This window comes from Sinohyriopsis cumingii, chromosome 2 (genome assembly GCF_028554795.1).
Source record: "Sinohyriopsis cumingii isolate HCF-2022 chromosome 2, ASM2855479v2, whole genome shotgun sequence".
In the NCBI taxonomy this organism is placed as follows: domain Eukaryota; kingdom Metazoa; phylum Mollusca; class Bivalvia; order Unionida; family Unionidae; genus Sinohyriopsis; species Sinohyriopsis cumingii.
The window spans coordinates 159,221,051-159,237,821 of NC_142962.1; the positions used below are offsets into that span (position 1 = coordinate 159,221,051).

The following is a 16,771-nucleotide window of genomic DNA, read 5'->3' on the forward strand; positions in this document are numbered from 1 at the left end:
AATGCGTTATCTCATGGACCATATGATGTATCTGTTCAAAGGTGGACAGTTGAACCCTTTTTATATGATCCTCCTCCCCTGATGCTGATGTTACTGTGGCAGATGATTGTAAATGATGAAGTGTTGGTTGGGGGGGGGAAGCATCCCCACAAGACTTGCAATTACGTTGACTTGAAATGTATACTGAGAACTTCAACACAATCTTTCCTCGATTTATGCAATTTTTCCTTTCCTTTAGCTGCCTTCTGGACTACTATAATCCAGATTTCCTCTGACCATGTATTACACACTGCATGGCACTAATGAAGTACACTTAGTACATACAGCACAGAAGTTAACATTGTCTCCTTTGCTTTGACCTTTTTGCATTTTGTACATTTAGATGACAGTCAAACAAAAAAAGACACAAAAAGAGAAAAACAAAACTTAAATTAGTATTCAGTATATTACTAGCTCACTAATATCACTCCCATTACAAACGGAAATAGTGAAAATTGTCTCCCATTACTAACGGAAAAAGTGAAAATGGTCAGTGTCACATTTTAGATGCATTTAACATTTTTATCAAAATGACACAAGATAAGAAAAAACAAAGCATAAATTAGCAATGCAGCATGTTATTGATTCGATAATACCATCTCTGTTACTAATGGAGTAAGCAAAAAATAGTAAATGTCAACTAACTCTTAAATGACAATGACAACATGGTGTAACATGGTCTTATGTTGTCAAAGTCACTAAAATTTGGCAGAAATTGTAAGAATAATGTAAACAATCTGCAGAAGAAAGGTTGTCATACACAATAAATGTGAAAGGAAGTTGGGTGGTCCAAACTGAACACTAAAATGGTTTGGATTGTGTACGATGTTATCAGTACAGCAGTGAAACTAAAAACTAGCTAGACATGGTGGTGGCAAGGGGAGATAATGGGCAAGAGCTATTGCCCTTTGTCTATACAAGACTGAAAAAAGACAATATTCATCTTGTGGTATGGCTGGATTTGTGAGGTTGCAGGTTAATACTCCTACCTAATATAACGTGATTGGGGAACAAATCTAAAAGATAAATCATCATAACTGATCCCGAGCTCTCTAGTAGCAATAGATTTGGAAAGATAGAGAACTTTATTTGATGCAACAATTAAATACTCTACAGCTAGTACGGATCATGATCTCTGTTCAAGTGGGATTCCAGGCATTTCAAACCTATGGACAGGATTTAGCACCAATCCCTCTATCAAATGGGAATATCACCCTTATCTGACTCCCTTCTATGTATGTAGACACCTTTAAGGGTTTTCCAAAGATAAAATTAACTTGGAACGGCTGGATTTGTAAGGCAGATGTTGTACTCCTTAGGTATTTATGACATGGTAGCAGAAATGTTCAAGTGCAAACACCAGGATGATATAACTACACAAGAATAATGATAAAATGATTTTCAAGCTGGCTAGCACTGATCAGCAACTTCTGATCTAGGACTAACTAAATATCATAAGAAGCCTCTCAGTAAAAACCTAACATCTACAAAGACCATCTGTTTTAGTGAAATAGCTACAAAAAGATTTTTAAGATGGCTACTATGGCAGGTTTCGTCAAGCACCATTATCATATAAGTATCCAACTACATGTCTTTTAGGGAATATCCATGTTGCTAAAACCGTAAATCCTAGAATAGTGGCAACAATGTTTTCAAGATGACCAAAATGGCCATAAAACTGAAAATCGGTTAGCACTCTTTTCCTTTAGGATCAACTTAACATTGCAAGAAGTCTTGCTGGATATCTGTGAAACAAAATTTTCATTTAGATTTTATTTGTTTTTGAGGGGTTTTCAGCACATGACAGGCTATGTATGATGGCCATTATATCTGGTGGCAAAAGAACCTTGGAAAACCCTGGAAGAAAGAAGAACCACCAACTAATGGGAGGCTACTGGTGAGCTTTCTCACAAAGGTATATTGACCGAACCTGAGACTCAAATCCAAACAGACAAAGGTGAAATACAAAAGTCATTTGTAAAGGCAAATGCCTTAGACCACTCGGCCACATAACATCAAGTTTATTAGAACCAACATAGACATCATAAGAAGTCTTTTCTTGGAAAAATCATATTGATTCAATAATCCATTTAAGAGGAGTAGCAATAACAAGATTATAAAGAGCGCTGCCATGGAGGCCATACTGGATGTCAAATCAGTTGCATTTTCATTTATGAACAACTAGGCATAATAATAAGTCCTTCAGTGAAAACCCCAGGTAAATAATAATATCTGCTGTGGGGAAACAGTGATAACAAGATGGATAAAAAGAGGCACCACTCAGACTTGGGATTAACCAGACATCATAAGAAGTCTTTTATTAAAATCCCTATGTCAATAAGACCATCAATTTAGAAGGAGTAGTATTAACAAGATTTTCAAGATTGCTGTTTGAGGAGAACTACTGAATGCCATAATGGCACAACTTCTAAGACCAATTAGATATCATAAGAAGTCTTGTGAAAACCACATAACTATTCATTCACAGAAGCAATAAGAGAATGTTCAAGATGGCCACTGTGGTGGCCATATTATATGACATGTCTGCACCATTTTCAATTATGACCAACAAAGTACCAAAAGAAGTCTTCTGGAAAAAGACCATGTCAATAAGACCATTCATTCAGGACGAGAAAAAGTTAATATTTTCAAGATGCCTATGGTGGAAATCAGAGTTGCACCATTTTCATTTAGGCCAAGCAGACTTTGGGATGAATGTGTGTCACGTTTCAATGAAATCCTCTAAGTATTTTAGGAGGGGTACTTATTCTAATGAATGGATGATGGACAACAGGCCACTGCATAAGCTCTGGTCTATGACCAGTAAAGGTAAACCTGGCAAGAGATGATTTTTATATTTCATAGAAAAATCAACTGTTCCAAAGTTCATTAAAATTTTGGCAATCTTTGTAATAACATAATAACAGCTTCCTTTTGACTTTTGCAATGTCGCTTATTCCATCAGCAAAATTGTGATAAGAAAATGTTCAAGATGGCCACTGTGGTGGCCATATTGTATGACATGTCTGCACCAATTTCAATTAAGACCATCAAAGTACCATAAGAAGTCTTCTGGAGAAAGACCTTGTCAATAAGACCATTCATTCAGGACAAGAAAAAAATATTTTCAAGATGGATGTGGTAGAAGCCATATTAAATGTATTTTAGAAAGGGTACTTATGCTAATGAATGGACGATAGACAACAGACCATTGTACAAGCTCTGGTGTATGACCAGTAGAGGTCAACCTGGCAAGAAATGACTTTTATATTTCATAGAAAAGTCAACTGGCTCAAAGTTCATTAAAATTTTGGCAATCTTTGTAATAACATAATAGCATCTTCCTTTTGACTATTGCAATGTTGCTTATTCCATCAGCAGAACTGTGGTCACCAGATAGCTGGCCATTACAGACAAGATGGTTTAAATCCTCAGACTACTGCTTAAGCATCGCATAAGGTTGCAGTGTTACACAATCATTTAAGTGGCGTATATTACTTTACAGCCTGTAAAACATTTCAACATTGGCAGCCATGTAAATTAACATTCACAATGTATATCTTGAGTTAGCTAATGCAATTGTCCAGTTAGTACATCTGGCAACATTATCAATATTTTCATCATATGCTATAGTACAAACAATATGATGATTGCATGGATGAACTATCAGTATTGTCAGGCACATTCAACTATAAAAAGTCTTACAATCTGAATCCCATAATAAGAAGATGTACAATACAGCATATGACCCAATGACAAGCTGAGTGAGGTAGAGTACACACATTGCCAATGTCTTACATATAAATTGTTGCCAGCTGTAGGTCTTACATGCAGAACAAGGAAATGGTTGACTTTTGAACCAGTTCACGTAAACGACATCATTTCAGTTACTTTATTCCACGTACCTATTTAGAATTTTTGGTAAACAATCTGTATTTACAGTAAATAATGCACTTTGTGTATGTAATTAAATCTTCTTCTTTCGTTATACAGCCAAATCTATATATTATTAAATAAGATAAATATTAAAAATGATGGTTCAAACAACTGGACTGAAAGTTATTTGCCACTAAAATTCAAGATTTTGGTAGTTTCTTGGTGTCTGTGAGGTACATACAAATATGGATACAGCTTTTTATTTTCGAACATGGGTAGACCTTCTAGGTTTCATGAATTAAAAAAGATATGCATGTGCTTTTTTCTCTGCCTTCTTGTGTCTTGAAATAATGTTATATTCAGGTAAGCATCAATCTGTTCTAATTTAACAGAAACCAATTTTCAAAAGCTGGGTTCATATGCAAATCTATTCTGAAACTGAGTATTAGCAAAGGACATCACCAAAAAGAACAGAAATTTATTAATATCCTCAGAAAAAGAATCTTGAATTTGTGACCAAAACAGACAGCTTTAATAACTTTTAAATGACTTCAAGTGTTTTGGTATATCTCACCAAGTATACAATATTTTCTGATTAAAAATAAATTGTAAAAGTATCAAAGGATATATTCTGTTGCCTGACAAAGAAACTTTCTCATTCAATGTGTTAATGTATTGTGATGACTCTCTCATCCAAATGTGTTAATGTATGATGATGACTTTCTCATCGAAAAGTGTTAATGTATGATGATGACTTTCTCATCCAAAGTGTAAATGTATTGTGATGACTTTCTCATCCAAAAGTGTAAATCTATGATGATGACTTTCTCATCTAAAAGTGTTAACGTATTGTGATGACTTTCTCATCCAAATGTGTTAATGTATGATGATGACTTTCTCATCCCAAAGTGTTAATGTATGATGATGACTTTCTCATCCAAAAGTGTTAATGTATTGTGATGACTCTCTCATCCAAATGTGTTAATGTATGATGATGACTTTCTCATCCAAAAGTGTTAATGTATTGTGATGACTTTCTCATCCAAAAGTGTTAATGTATAATGATGACTTTCTCATCCAAAAATGTTAATGTATTGTGATGACTTTCTCATCCAAAAGTGTTAATGTATGATGATGACTTTCTCATCCAAAAGTGTTAATGTATTGTGATGACTTTCTCATCCAAAAGTGTTAATGTATGATGATGACTTTCTCATCCAAAAGTGTTAATGTAATGTGATGACTCTATCATCCAAAAGTATTAATGTATGATGATGACTTTCTGATCCAAAAGTGTTAATGTATGATGATGACTTCTTCATCCAAATGTGTTAATGTATGATGATGACTTTCTCATCCAAATGTGTTAATGTATGATGACTTTTCTTGGTTGTGGGTATACTGAAAAACATATAGATCATTACCCTTTGGACTTGTACCATAACATGGAGTTTCCCATTTCCTATCAGTCGACGTAATTTGTCCCCATCCCATTCAAATCCCGGTGGAGAGATGGGTAAATCCAGTTGTCTTCTGGCAGACTTTAGAAAGAACAAATCATCTTCAGTGATGTGATGGTACCCATGTTTCACTTCCAAAATGTCTGCCAGTTTGTCCTTTATGTCTTCTTCCACATCATCCAAGAGAATCTCTATAACAGCCTCCAATATTATTCTACAGCGATATAAGCGGGATGGAAGGTCAGTTTTTGAATAGAAACAAACTGTGTATGCTTTTGCATACTGCCTTGATCTGTGATACATCATTCTTCTTGCAGAAATCGCATGGGTGGACATATATGGTTCATACCTACCACTGCTTGTTCCATTTCTGGTTTGATTATTACTCACAATATTATGCATGGAAGTGGATGGTTGGGGGACAACCTCAGCAGTTTGGAAGAAATCGGTAGTATTTGCAATGGTAAGAACAGAAGCACATTTTTGTGTTGCCTTGTCTATGAAATCCTGCATGTTCATGCCATAGAGATCTGAAACATGGATAAAGAATACTATTGCTATGAGTTCTGGTCACATTATCTCAAAACAATCAAAATTATAAAAGACTCCAAGTTCTTGGTCAGTGTATTGCCTGGAACTGCAAGCAGAATTTATTCTAAATAATCCAGACTAATTGAACAACATAATGAAAGCACTGCTAGAGATGAAGACCATCTGATTAGTTCAAAAACAGAACCAAACCCTAATTTCTCCAATACAAGTCTCAGAGTCTATATTAATCCATCTGGACTGCTCCAGTGGACTAAGTGGTTAACGTGTTTGCCTTGGATGCGGGAGGTCATGGGTTCAAAACTTGGCAGAGTCAAACCAAGACTTATAAAAAGGGTGCTAGCAGTTGCCTCGCTTAGCACTCAGAATTAAGAGGTTAATGTTAGGACTGGTTGGCAAGGTGTCAGGATAATATAACTGGGTGGGCTACAATGCCACATGTCTGTGGCATGATGCCCCATGCTTGATATCACTATCAACTGCCATACTGCAGACATTGTTGCGATACGACTCTGATTGTTAAAGCTACATTAAAAATCCAAACACATACACATACAATATTAATTCATTCTTGTGATAGAACACTATTGTGGTATGTCACGATTGCAAAGCACCCAGCTATAAAGTCATGTATAAGCTATAATCAACCTATCGTGGGAATATTACTGTGGCCTTGTGTTTGATCTCTAAAGATTGCCATGGGATTAGTGCTGAACCCTTACACAAGGTTACCATGACCAGCCAGAGACTGGAAACATGAGTTGGCAGAGGCGACTGGTCATGACACTTAACAAAGCTTGCCATTATCACAACTATATGTTAAAGGTTAGTTCAAGGATCAAAAGGAAAGTCTAAGGGGTGAATGGGGCATGTTCTTATCCATCCCCATGTTGACAGACAGTGAGACGGACATTGTTCGCTAAGTTTGATTGGATCGGTCCACAGTGATATCCAATCAAAATTGAGATAAGAGGGTGTGATTACAATTCAGACCCGATTTATACCTTCCAAAGTTGCAAGAGTAATTTCATATTCGCCTGGAAGGATTGCAGATCATTATGGTTTACTCTGAGAAAGAAGCCACTCATAATCTGGTGGCAGAACTTAGAGGTAGATTCTAAGGAAAGACAAAGCTTCGGAAAGGTCAGTAAGTTATTTGCTCTATTTTGCAGAATATTATGGCATCATAATTGTAATTATTTGTAGTATGTACACTTAATTACTAGGATCATTTAGTATGCAGGATTACCGTTGTAGTATTTCATTTACATGTGTATTTGAGAAATGGGCTTGTTCCTTTCGAAGAGAATTATTAGATGTGAGGCAGAATTATGTAGAATGTTAGCTTGTGGTAAAAATTAATGTTGTAATTCACTATTAGGTTACTTCGTAGTAAACCAGTGCATTTATTAATATATCATGTTAGAATTTACACATGCTTGAATTGTGAATTTGGAAACATGGTTGAAGTATGTAAGATTAATAACTATGGATGTATGCATATATCAGGGCATGGAGATTTGAATATTTGCATACTTTGTATGAGCTGTAAGGTAAAGAAATGCGACTGATTATTGTGATATTGTTTAGTATAACGGGATTAGGAATATGTACTGATGTGACAGAATTTATTGATGTATGTGTAAGAAGTAATTGATACTGTGCTGTTTTATGGCGTTTGTTTTACCAAGAATGTATAGGTGTTTCGGTGTGAACGAATGCGTGACCAAAGAAATTTAACAGCCATTATCTGATGACAGGCTGTGTGTAGCATAAAATGAGAGGACTAAGGAAAAAGATTGCACTATCCTTGTGTTTTCATAGGGAGCATTTTAGGGGACAGAATATCCAGTTCCACTGGGTCACAAGTCTTCAAGAGCTGGAGATGGAATTGAGACTACAGCAGAGACAGTTGAAGTCGACAGAAGTGTAGTCAAGGGGGAGAAAGTGGAGGAGGAGGAGGATTCTAGAGAAAGTCAAGGAGGAGGAGGAGAAGGAATTTGGAGAAAGGTTAGGAAGGAAGAGGAGAAGGCATTGGGAAAAATAAGAGAAAGGATACAACAGATGAATAGATATACAAAGACAGGTGGAAATCAATCTCACACTGCTAATCAAGTGATGCAATAGGCTTATTAAAGGGTCGAGCGGAAGGAGTGTAATTGGAAATTTGAGTCATCTGATTAATGAATTGTTATTAAACTGTTATTCATTGAATTCAACCTTTTTCGTACAGTTAACCATCAAACCATCGGCATTACTTGTATCACAGGTATATGCAAAAAGCAGAATGTAGATTATGCCAATAATACATAAATCATCTTTTCGTCACATGCAAACAAACAATCAAAGAAATAAAGAGTAAATGTAAAAACCAAAAAGAAAAGGGATGCTCATATGGTAGGCGGAGTTAAATTATGACATCTGACTGTAAATCTGTTAATATTTGTGTCCTTGGTTTGCACCAACAATAAATGAGCAAAATGTTATCTTGAAAGAAACTAGCCTTAATGTATAGACTATTTGCATTGTTTTCATTGCAACAAAAAATGCAATGCCCAAATAATATATTAAACTAAACCACAGCCACATCCCAATGTATCAACTTCGTGGATAACAAAAGCAGGAAACAAAATTATTTTTTGTAATTAATTAATTAATGGTTATACTTTCTGTCCAAGCCTACAGATCATGATACTTAATAGGAGAGCACTCTCACATTCACAGGTGGTTTCATTAACTGCCTACTATATAATGTCAACCACCTTTGGCACATCAGAGAAGTTTCTATTGGTCCCGCATCAAGCACTTCCTTAATTCTAAGCAAGTTTTCCACATTTAAAACTCCACTTCAGTCACTGAAACTGAGAAACAGAACAGATCATGAATTCACCCATAATAAGTGAATTAAATGTAAATGTACACTTGTGTGGGAATTTTCCCCAGTGCATAAATTTTCAATAATCCACTGTTTGCCATGGTTTTTCCATTTGAAAAGATATTAAACTGGTCAATTAAAATCAGACTGCAACTTCAGACAATTAGATAACTGGATTCCATACTCAAGTTCTGTTGGTTAAATCCAGGCCAGGCCTTTAAATAATATATCTTTTGGCTAAATCCAGGCCAGGCCTTTAAAAAATATACCTGGAATTAATTAGTGAAAAGAAATGGATGAAAAGCATACACAAACAGATAAAGCTTTCCAACTGTCATTCTTCAATTTCATTATTCAACAGCATATGGTAAGAAGCCTGTATAAACTTGAGTTTTGGTGTTGCACTTTATTCAACTGGACACTGCTATGAGCCTGTACACACTCCAGTTTTGGTGTTGCACTTCACACAACCGCACACCATAAAGAATTCATTTTCACTCTAAGTTTGGTGTTGCACTTTATTCACCTGCACACCATAAAGAATTCATAATCACTCTAAGTTTGGTGTTGCACTTTACTCAATTGCACACCATAAAGAATTCATATTCACTCTAAGTTTGGTGCTGCACTTTATTCAATTGCACACCATAAAGAGCTCATATTCATTCTAGCTTTTGTGGTATACTTTATTCAACTTTACACAGTAAGATGCCCGTACACACTCAAGTTTTGGCAATGAATTTTATTCAACTGTATGCAGTAAGAGCCAGTATATGTTGAAATTTTGGTGACGTACTTTATTCAAATGCATACCATAAAGAGCTTATTTATAACTGAGTCTGGTTAAATTTATTAAACTACACGCAGTAAGAAACCTGTTTGCTTTCTATTTTTGGTGATGCATTTTATTCCATACTACATGCAATCTATGCCTGTTACAATGAACTGATATATATTAAACAAACATGCTAACAAAAATCTAAATATTTTCTCAAAATTACAAGTCTTGGGTCTTTAAAGCTTGCAAAAATGTCTTTATTGAAAAATATGAATTTTATTGAAAAATAATTGATCCCAATAAATAAAATACAATAATGAGATATAAATAAGCTGCTTTATCACTACACTGACAATCATGCCAATAATAAAAGGAACCAAACAAGCAAGCCTCTAATTAACTATAATAAAAACCACATTTAACAATCCATCAATAAAAGATTCTGACAATAAAACAAAACATGTAACAAACCAATTGAAGAAACTAAACAAGCCACATTATCTTTAATCAAAATTAAAACAATCTAACGATTCATCAATAATTCAGCATTACAGCATGATCTGAGAAAAATGAAGCAGAACTCTTTTAAAAAATCAGATATTATTTACACAGTCTACTGTATGGGCTATTCAAATCAAAAAGAAAATATATATTTATTTAAGAACACTTACCCAACCCTCATAATTTCAGGAAGAAGTTCCATTAACATTCAAATCCAACAATCATCAAAAAGACAAAAGAAAGAAACTGCCATTCACTTGCTCCCAAGACAACCGCTAGTAGTTATGATGCTCACATTTGCAGATATGTGTGTGAGGGTTTAAAAGTAAAGTTATCGGTAAGTATTCTGGGAGAAATATCATTTACAACAAAAAATTCTCTCTTCTTTCAATACATTAACTGATCCCATTAACTAGATTGGGTATTAGGAGGTAATGCCAAACATTCTACCCACATAAAGGCTACCCTTTGAAGGAAACATAAAACTGCATTCTCTATACAGTGGATTCTAGTTAATTGGGACACATCGGGACTAGAACACTTTGGCCCAATTAATCGGCTGCCCAAATTATGTGAAGGAGTTAAAGAGGTATACAGTACATGTATTTTGTCCTTTAAGTTTTTTTCCAAATAAATGGCTGCCCCGATTAAAAGATGGTCCAATTAACCAGAATCTACTGTACATGGATAAACCACACTCATGAGATCATCACTATCAATATTCCTGCAGGCTGTGACCCCCCATATCCAGCAAAGGGACTCGGGGACTTTCACTGACCAAATAAAAATTCCAACTGAATCCAGCAAAAGTGCTGTTCTATGCCAGTGGTATGGTTGTGCTGACTTGAATGACCTGTTGATGGACTGGGCTGCAAACACTGGACCTAGCATATTTAATTATCATCTCTGTGAAGCTAGATCACACAGATAAAAGCAAAGAGAAGGTTGACTGTGCCTGCCAGGCAATGGCTTCTATTCAGTCTCTATTCACAATGTTCTGTTCAAATGCTAGGCATGCCATGATCACATAAATTGAGATGGTCATAATGCACATATAAGTTTGTTATTGCAATATTAGTCTCATCTGCAACTACATCAATGCCTGTGAAGAAAGTCGGACTGGCAACTATGCAACACTTTGCTATTCTCTGACCAATGCAGTGGTCACCACTGACAGGCATTTTTTGCATCACTTTTGACTTGAGAGTGTGGGGAACCACCCTAATATCCCCCACTATGTTGACCAGCACTAACAATATTTTCAGATGTAAACTCTTCAAGTCACATTCCATTGCTCTAAACATATACCGTCTCAAAAACAGCCTTGTTCAATATGATAAAGTCTTGATACATGCTTGGCATGCCTCATGTATTCCCTGTATTACTTTAAATATCTTGCATTTACCAGAAAGTATTCAGATAATGAGTGATTATCACTTAAAAAGTGAGAAAATTACAATTAGTATGTACAAATTAATAGTCACTCACAATACCATGTTGGAGCAGAGAGTCACTCACAATACCATGTTGGAGCAGAGAGTCACTCACAATACCATGTTGGAGCAGAGAGTCACTCACAATACCATGTTGGAGCAGAGAGTCACTCACAATACCATGTTGGAGCAGAGAGTCACTCACACTACCATGTTGGAGCAGAGAGTCACTCACACTACCATGTTGGAGCAGAGAGTCACTCACACTACCATGTTGGAGCAGAGTCAGAACATATTTTACAACTGTAAAAAAATAAATATAAGTATCAACAAATTCAAACAAAAAATGATTGCAACATTCAGTCAATCACTTTACATTTAGTACCATACCGACTTTGTCAATAGATGATTGAAAACCCTTGCAACATTGCCTCGATTTGAGTGGCATAGGATATGATGCTGATTGTATCTAGTGAAAGCTAAAATGGAGTACAGAATCATGGCTACCTGGTGGTTAACAGGGAGGTAATGGGTAAGAGTTTCTTTCCTTTGCACAGAGGAAAGACAAAATGTTGGTCTTTTTCATGATCGCTGGAAAAAGATCACTTGATGGATATGACGAATTTACATAAACAAATTCACCAGTTTGGGCATTTAATGACTGGTTGGTCCACACAGATTAGAAATAAAAGAAATTGCACCACTTTTGGTGCCATATTCAATTGCACTGTTTGCATGACTTTGGCTCTAAATAATACACAGTTGCATCAGGACTGAAACACTGACTTTTTTTTGGTAAAATACCTTTCTGTATGCTAAACTCTTCATCTGGTTTCTCATGTTTCCACTCATCAAATGTTCTTTTAACTACATCAACTGTTTGTCTGGCATAGTGATGGTAATCATTCTGGAAAAAAGTAATTAAATTGGAAATAAAAATAAAGTTCATAATTTGATTCTGCACTGCAACTGAGCGGTGATTGCAAAAACTGGATTTGTCAATCAACCGTGAATGATATGGAAAAAGATACATGATAAAACTAATTTTGAATATGCAATGATAGAAAACTTAAATCACTATGGAAATTTTTCATTAGTAAATAAAATACTGATGATGGGTACAATCCCTGTTTATACAGAAAAGCCATGAGGCTTTCATGAAGTATAGAAAACTCTTACTTGATTGCATATGTTACCTTCACGCTAACTTGGTTTGAAGATTACAACATTAATCTGCAGTTAAAATTACGCAAAACTTTAACTAAACAACGTTGTTAAACAAATGGCCAATTATTTAGCAAGTATAGCTGGTGGAAGGAGAACCTAAAAAAAAATGAAGCTGCTGGCAAGCTTTCTCCAATGGCAATATTGGAAGAGCCCAAGACTCAAACCCACGCAGACAGAGGTGAAATGGCAGTGATAGGTAACGGTGAGTGCTTTAAACTACTATCCCACCTGGGGCTCATTAAATGAATTTTAATCCTCTTAAATTTAATGCTGATACTCTATACATGTATATACTTCTGCACTTTTTAAAATTTTATTTCATGATACGAATTCAAGTTAAAGACTCTTCTCTCGTATTCATGTCATCAATTTTTCCACATATTCAAACTGATTTAGAGGACAGTCTATGGAATCCAGGCAGTTTTAGCTCAATAAAGTCTATCAGAGCACAATTTAGAAAGAAAAAAATATCCGTTTATGATTATACTTTGAAGAAATAAAACACTTCAAAATCTATAATAAACAAATCCCCACTGAATGGTATTCTCATGTTCTGAAAATATAACCACAAGCTTGCTGAGATAACTAAAAAGTATTATGAAACAAACACTGATTGCAGTCTAATATACATTTATAGAAAAGGAGAACAGAAAGCAAATTATGTTTCTCCAAGGATATCTGATCATATTAACATCAGGTGATACAAGTCTACTACTTCCTAAATCCAGCCTACTAAATGATTAAGGTTTTTCTGTTTTACCATGTGGTCCAAGGGCAATAACTCCAGTCCACTACATTCTCTTGCCATCACTAGGTATTGCCAGTGTTAAGCTGAACATACTACCAACATGGTTGCTAGCCTTGTGGAGTGGATGGGAGGGCCTTTAATTAATGTGATTGGAAAAGTATTCTTGCAGAAACATACAATACTAGAAAAATCATTTTCCTTTGAATACATTCCCCATTCACATTAACATAAGGAGAATAGGTAACTGGAAGATGCAATGTTCAGCATCCGACCTATACCTATTATATCCTTTCAGGAAAGAAAGATTGAATTCCCTCTGTGACTGATTACCTGCTCTCCCACTTAAAGCAACACATCCTATGGTCATATGAGATGATGATTACTGAAATCTTCTTACCATACAAATTCACTGCTAAATCTGGTGAAGCTAAGATGCTATTCTGTGTTGGTTTAACTGGGTCTGATGGTCATCTAGGCCACAGCCACAGGACCCAATTGGGTCTGATGGTCATCTGGGCCAAAGCCATAGGAACCAACTGGGTCTGATGGTCATCTGGACCACAGCCACATGACCCAACTGGGTCTGATGGTCATCTGGACCACAGCCACAGGAACCAACTTGGTTTGATGGTCATCTGGACCACAGCCACAGGACCTAATTTGGTCTTATGGTCATGTAGGCCACAGCCACAGGACCCAATTGGGTCTGATGGTCATCCAGGCCACAGCCACAGGAAACAACTGGGTCTGATGGTGATGTGGGCCACAGCCACAGGACCCAACTTGGTCTGATGGTCATCTGGACCACAACCACAGGACCCAACTGGGTCTGATGGTCATCTGGACCACAGCCACAGGACCCAATTGGGTCTGATGGTCATCCAGGCCACAGCCACAGGAACCAACTGGGTCTGATGGTGATGTGGGCCACAGCCACAGGACCCAACTTGGTCTGATGGTCATCTGGACCACAACCACAGGACCCAACTGGGTCTGATGGTCATCTGGACCACAGCCACAGGACCCAATTTGGTCTGATGGTCATCTGGGCCACAGCCACATAATCCACCAGATTCCGGTTCTGTCTCTGTAGTGCTAAATTCCTGAGACAAAACCTCAAGGAGGTTGACTCTGCATGTCACTCAACAACTGCTATGATGTCTCTAATAGAAAAATTGCATTTGAATGAGGGGCTCTAATTTCATGAGATGAAATCCTCATGAGGCAACACTGATCTTTTGAGATTATAGAGTACACCAAGCTTATAACCCACCTGAGTCACACAAATCGGGTTCTGGAGGTGATATATTGCTTTCAAAATTTAAAAAGAAAGAAAGAATCATTTTTGGCTGCCACAACTCATCTCTGTGTGCTTCAAGCAGTGCTTGAGAACACAGATAGGATCCTGCATGGGAACTGCTTTCAACTTACATATAAGCAAGACTGAGCATGATTCTCTGATTGCCCACTGATGGTAACCACTTCCTGGCTACAAAACATGGTTGTGACATGAGAATCACTGAAACATTAATCTGAACTAAAGACAGTCTGAGTCAACTGAAAGGGCATGTAACTCGCTCACCCTGCATGCCAAGCCAAGGCTAAAGCTATCAGGAAACAGGTTTAGTATGATAACAACTTCAGTGAGGTCTTGGCTAATGTCTTAATTTATCTGAATTGAGCTATGCAAAGATCCATAGGAAACCTGGTGAGAGATTTTCATCTATTCAAATCAAAATTGGCTAGTAGGTATGATATATCTTTATTGGGGCCCCGAGTGGCCAAGTGGTCAAAAGCACTATCCATTACGGATCACTGCCATCTCACCCGAGTCTGCGTGGGTTCAAGTCTAGAATTCGGCTAACGTGGGTATGTGAGAAAGCTCGCCAGTAGCTTCTCGTGGGTCAGTGGTTCTTACTGGTTTCATCCTCCACCATTAATACTGGCCGCTTGCACAGCCTATCGTGTGCTGAAATATGGCGTTAAACCCTACAACAACAACAACATATATCTTTATCACAACCAATATTCCTAGATACAAGGCACTCCAAGGGATGAAGTAATCTGACCAGTCTCAGAAAACACATCACTTTCCCTCAAAGCCTTCACAATGTAGAACTTTCTTGATCCTAATATTCTCTCCTCAATCATTTCTAAAGTCAAGTCTGTCCTGACTGAGGTGGAACACCTGCTACTGAGGTTGATTGAGAAGATTCAATCTGGCAGTAACTTTCTTGGGTTGGTCTTCTACTAGATAAAGTAGATCACTGATCCAGGACTTGTCCCATCTGAGAGGGGCATTTAGAATTATCTTGCAATTCTTACCCCTCAATTTCTGCATTATTTTTGGTACTAAGATTATGGGGGAAGACAACCCTTCTAAACTGACTGACATTACATCCACTGCCTAAGCTTCTAGGTTCATAATCTTTGAGACAAATGTGGGCCATTTTTTGTTTCCACCTTGTCACAAAGAGATCATTCATCGAAAGCTCCCAAAGCACACAAATTTATATGAAAAACCAATGGATGAAATGCCCATTCTGTATAGCTAACCAGGCCTTGACTTTTCTAGTTATCCATGCAGATATTGAGTCTGGCAGGAATGTGTCTGAGCTGTACTTTGATCTGAAGTTGGCAGCACCAATGAAGAAGCAGCCAGACCTGCATGCATTGGTCAGGCAATTAAGTTATCACCCCAACATAATCAACACTTACTCCTCACATCACTGGTCCTATTAAAACTGAAAGGCATTTATGATAACTTTCATCTCATGACTGATGCGAAGAGGTAGTTGTCCTGGTCCCCATTTGCTGCTGACTGTATTTAAATCTGGCAACAAGTGACATCCCAAATAGTACATACTGGTGTCTGTACATAATGTCATTTAAGGTTGGGTCTTCTTCACTGGAATTCCAGTCATGAACCAACCATGGTTGCCACTGACATGGAAATGATCATGACATCAACCTGTTGATTGAGTGGACTGGACAATGGGAACTATTCAGCCAGAAAGTCAAATGTAATGGGCGCATGTAAAGATGGCACAGCAAGATCAAATCTGTTGTCACAATGAATAACCCAAGAAAGTGCAAAAACTCTTGCTGAAATCCTCCTCCCTTTGTAAATATACTCAAGTTTGATGATCCATATGATGTGGACATGAGGGAAACATACCAGACTGAGATTGGTTATAAACCTCATACTCAGGTGGACCAAACTCTAGGATGGGCACAGGTCAGATTTTTCCCAATTCATGACAAAACTAAGATGATTCAAAAGTG

General features: G+C 36.9%; 1 protein-coding gene across 7 annotated transcripts in view; it reads right to left on the minus strand.

The window, feature by feature from the left end:
• The window catches only part of LOC149806199 (uncharacterized), an 83,752-nt gene that overhangs the window by 32,921 nt on the left and 34,060 nt on the right, over positions 1-16,771 (minus strand). For all 7 annotated transcript variants that reach the window (XM_089951124.1, XM_089951123.1, XM_089951118.1 and 4 more), the window contains exons 7-8: positions 12,316-12,418; positions 5,340-5,905 (exon numbers count right to left, since the gene is read on the minus strand). In XM_089951124.1, coding sequence (XP_089807250.1) covers positions 5,340-5,905; positions 12,316-12,418 — 669 coding nt within the window. The remainder of the gene's footprint in view (positions 1-5,339; positions 5,906-12,315; positions 12,419-16,771) is intronic.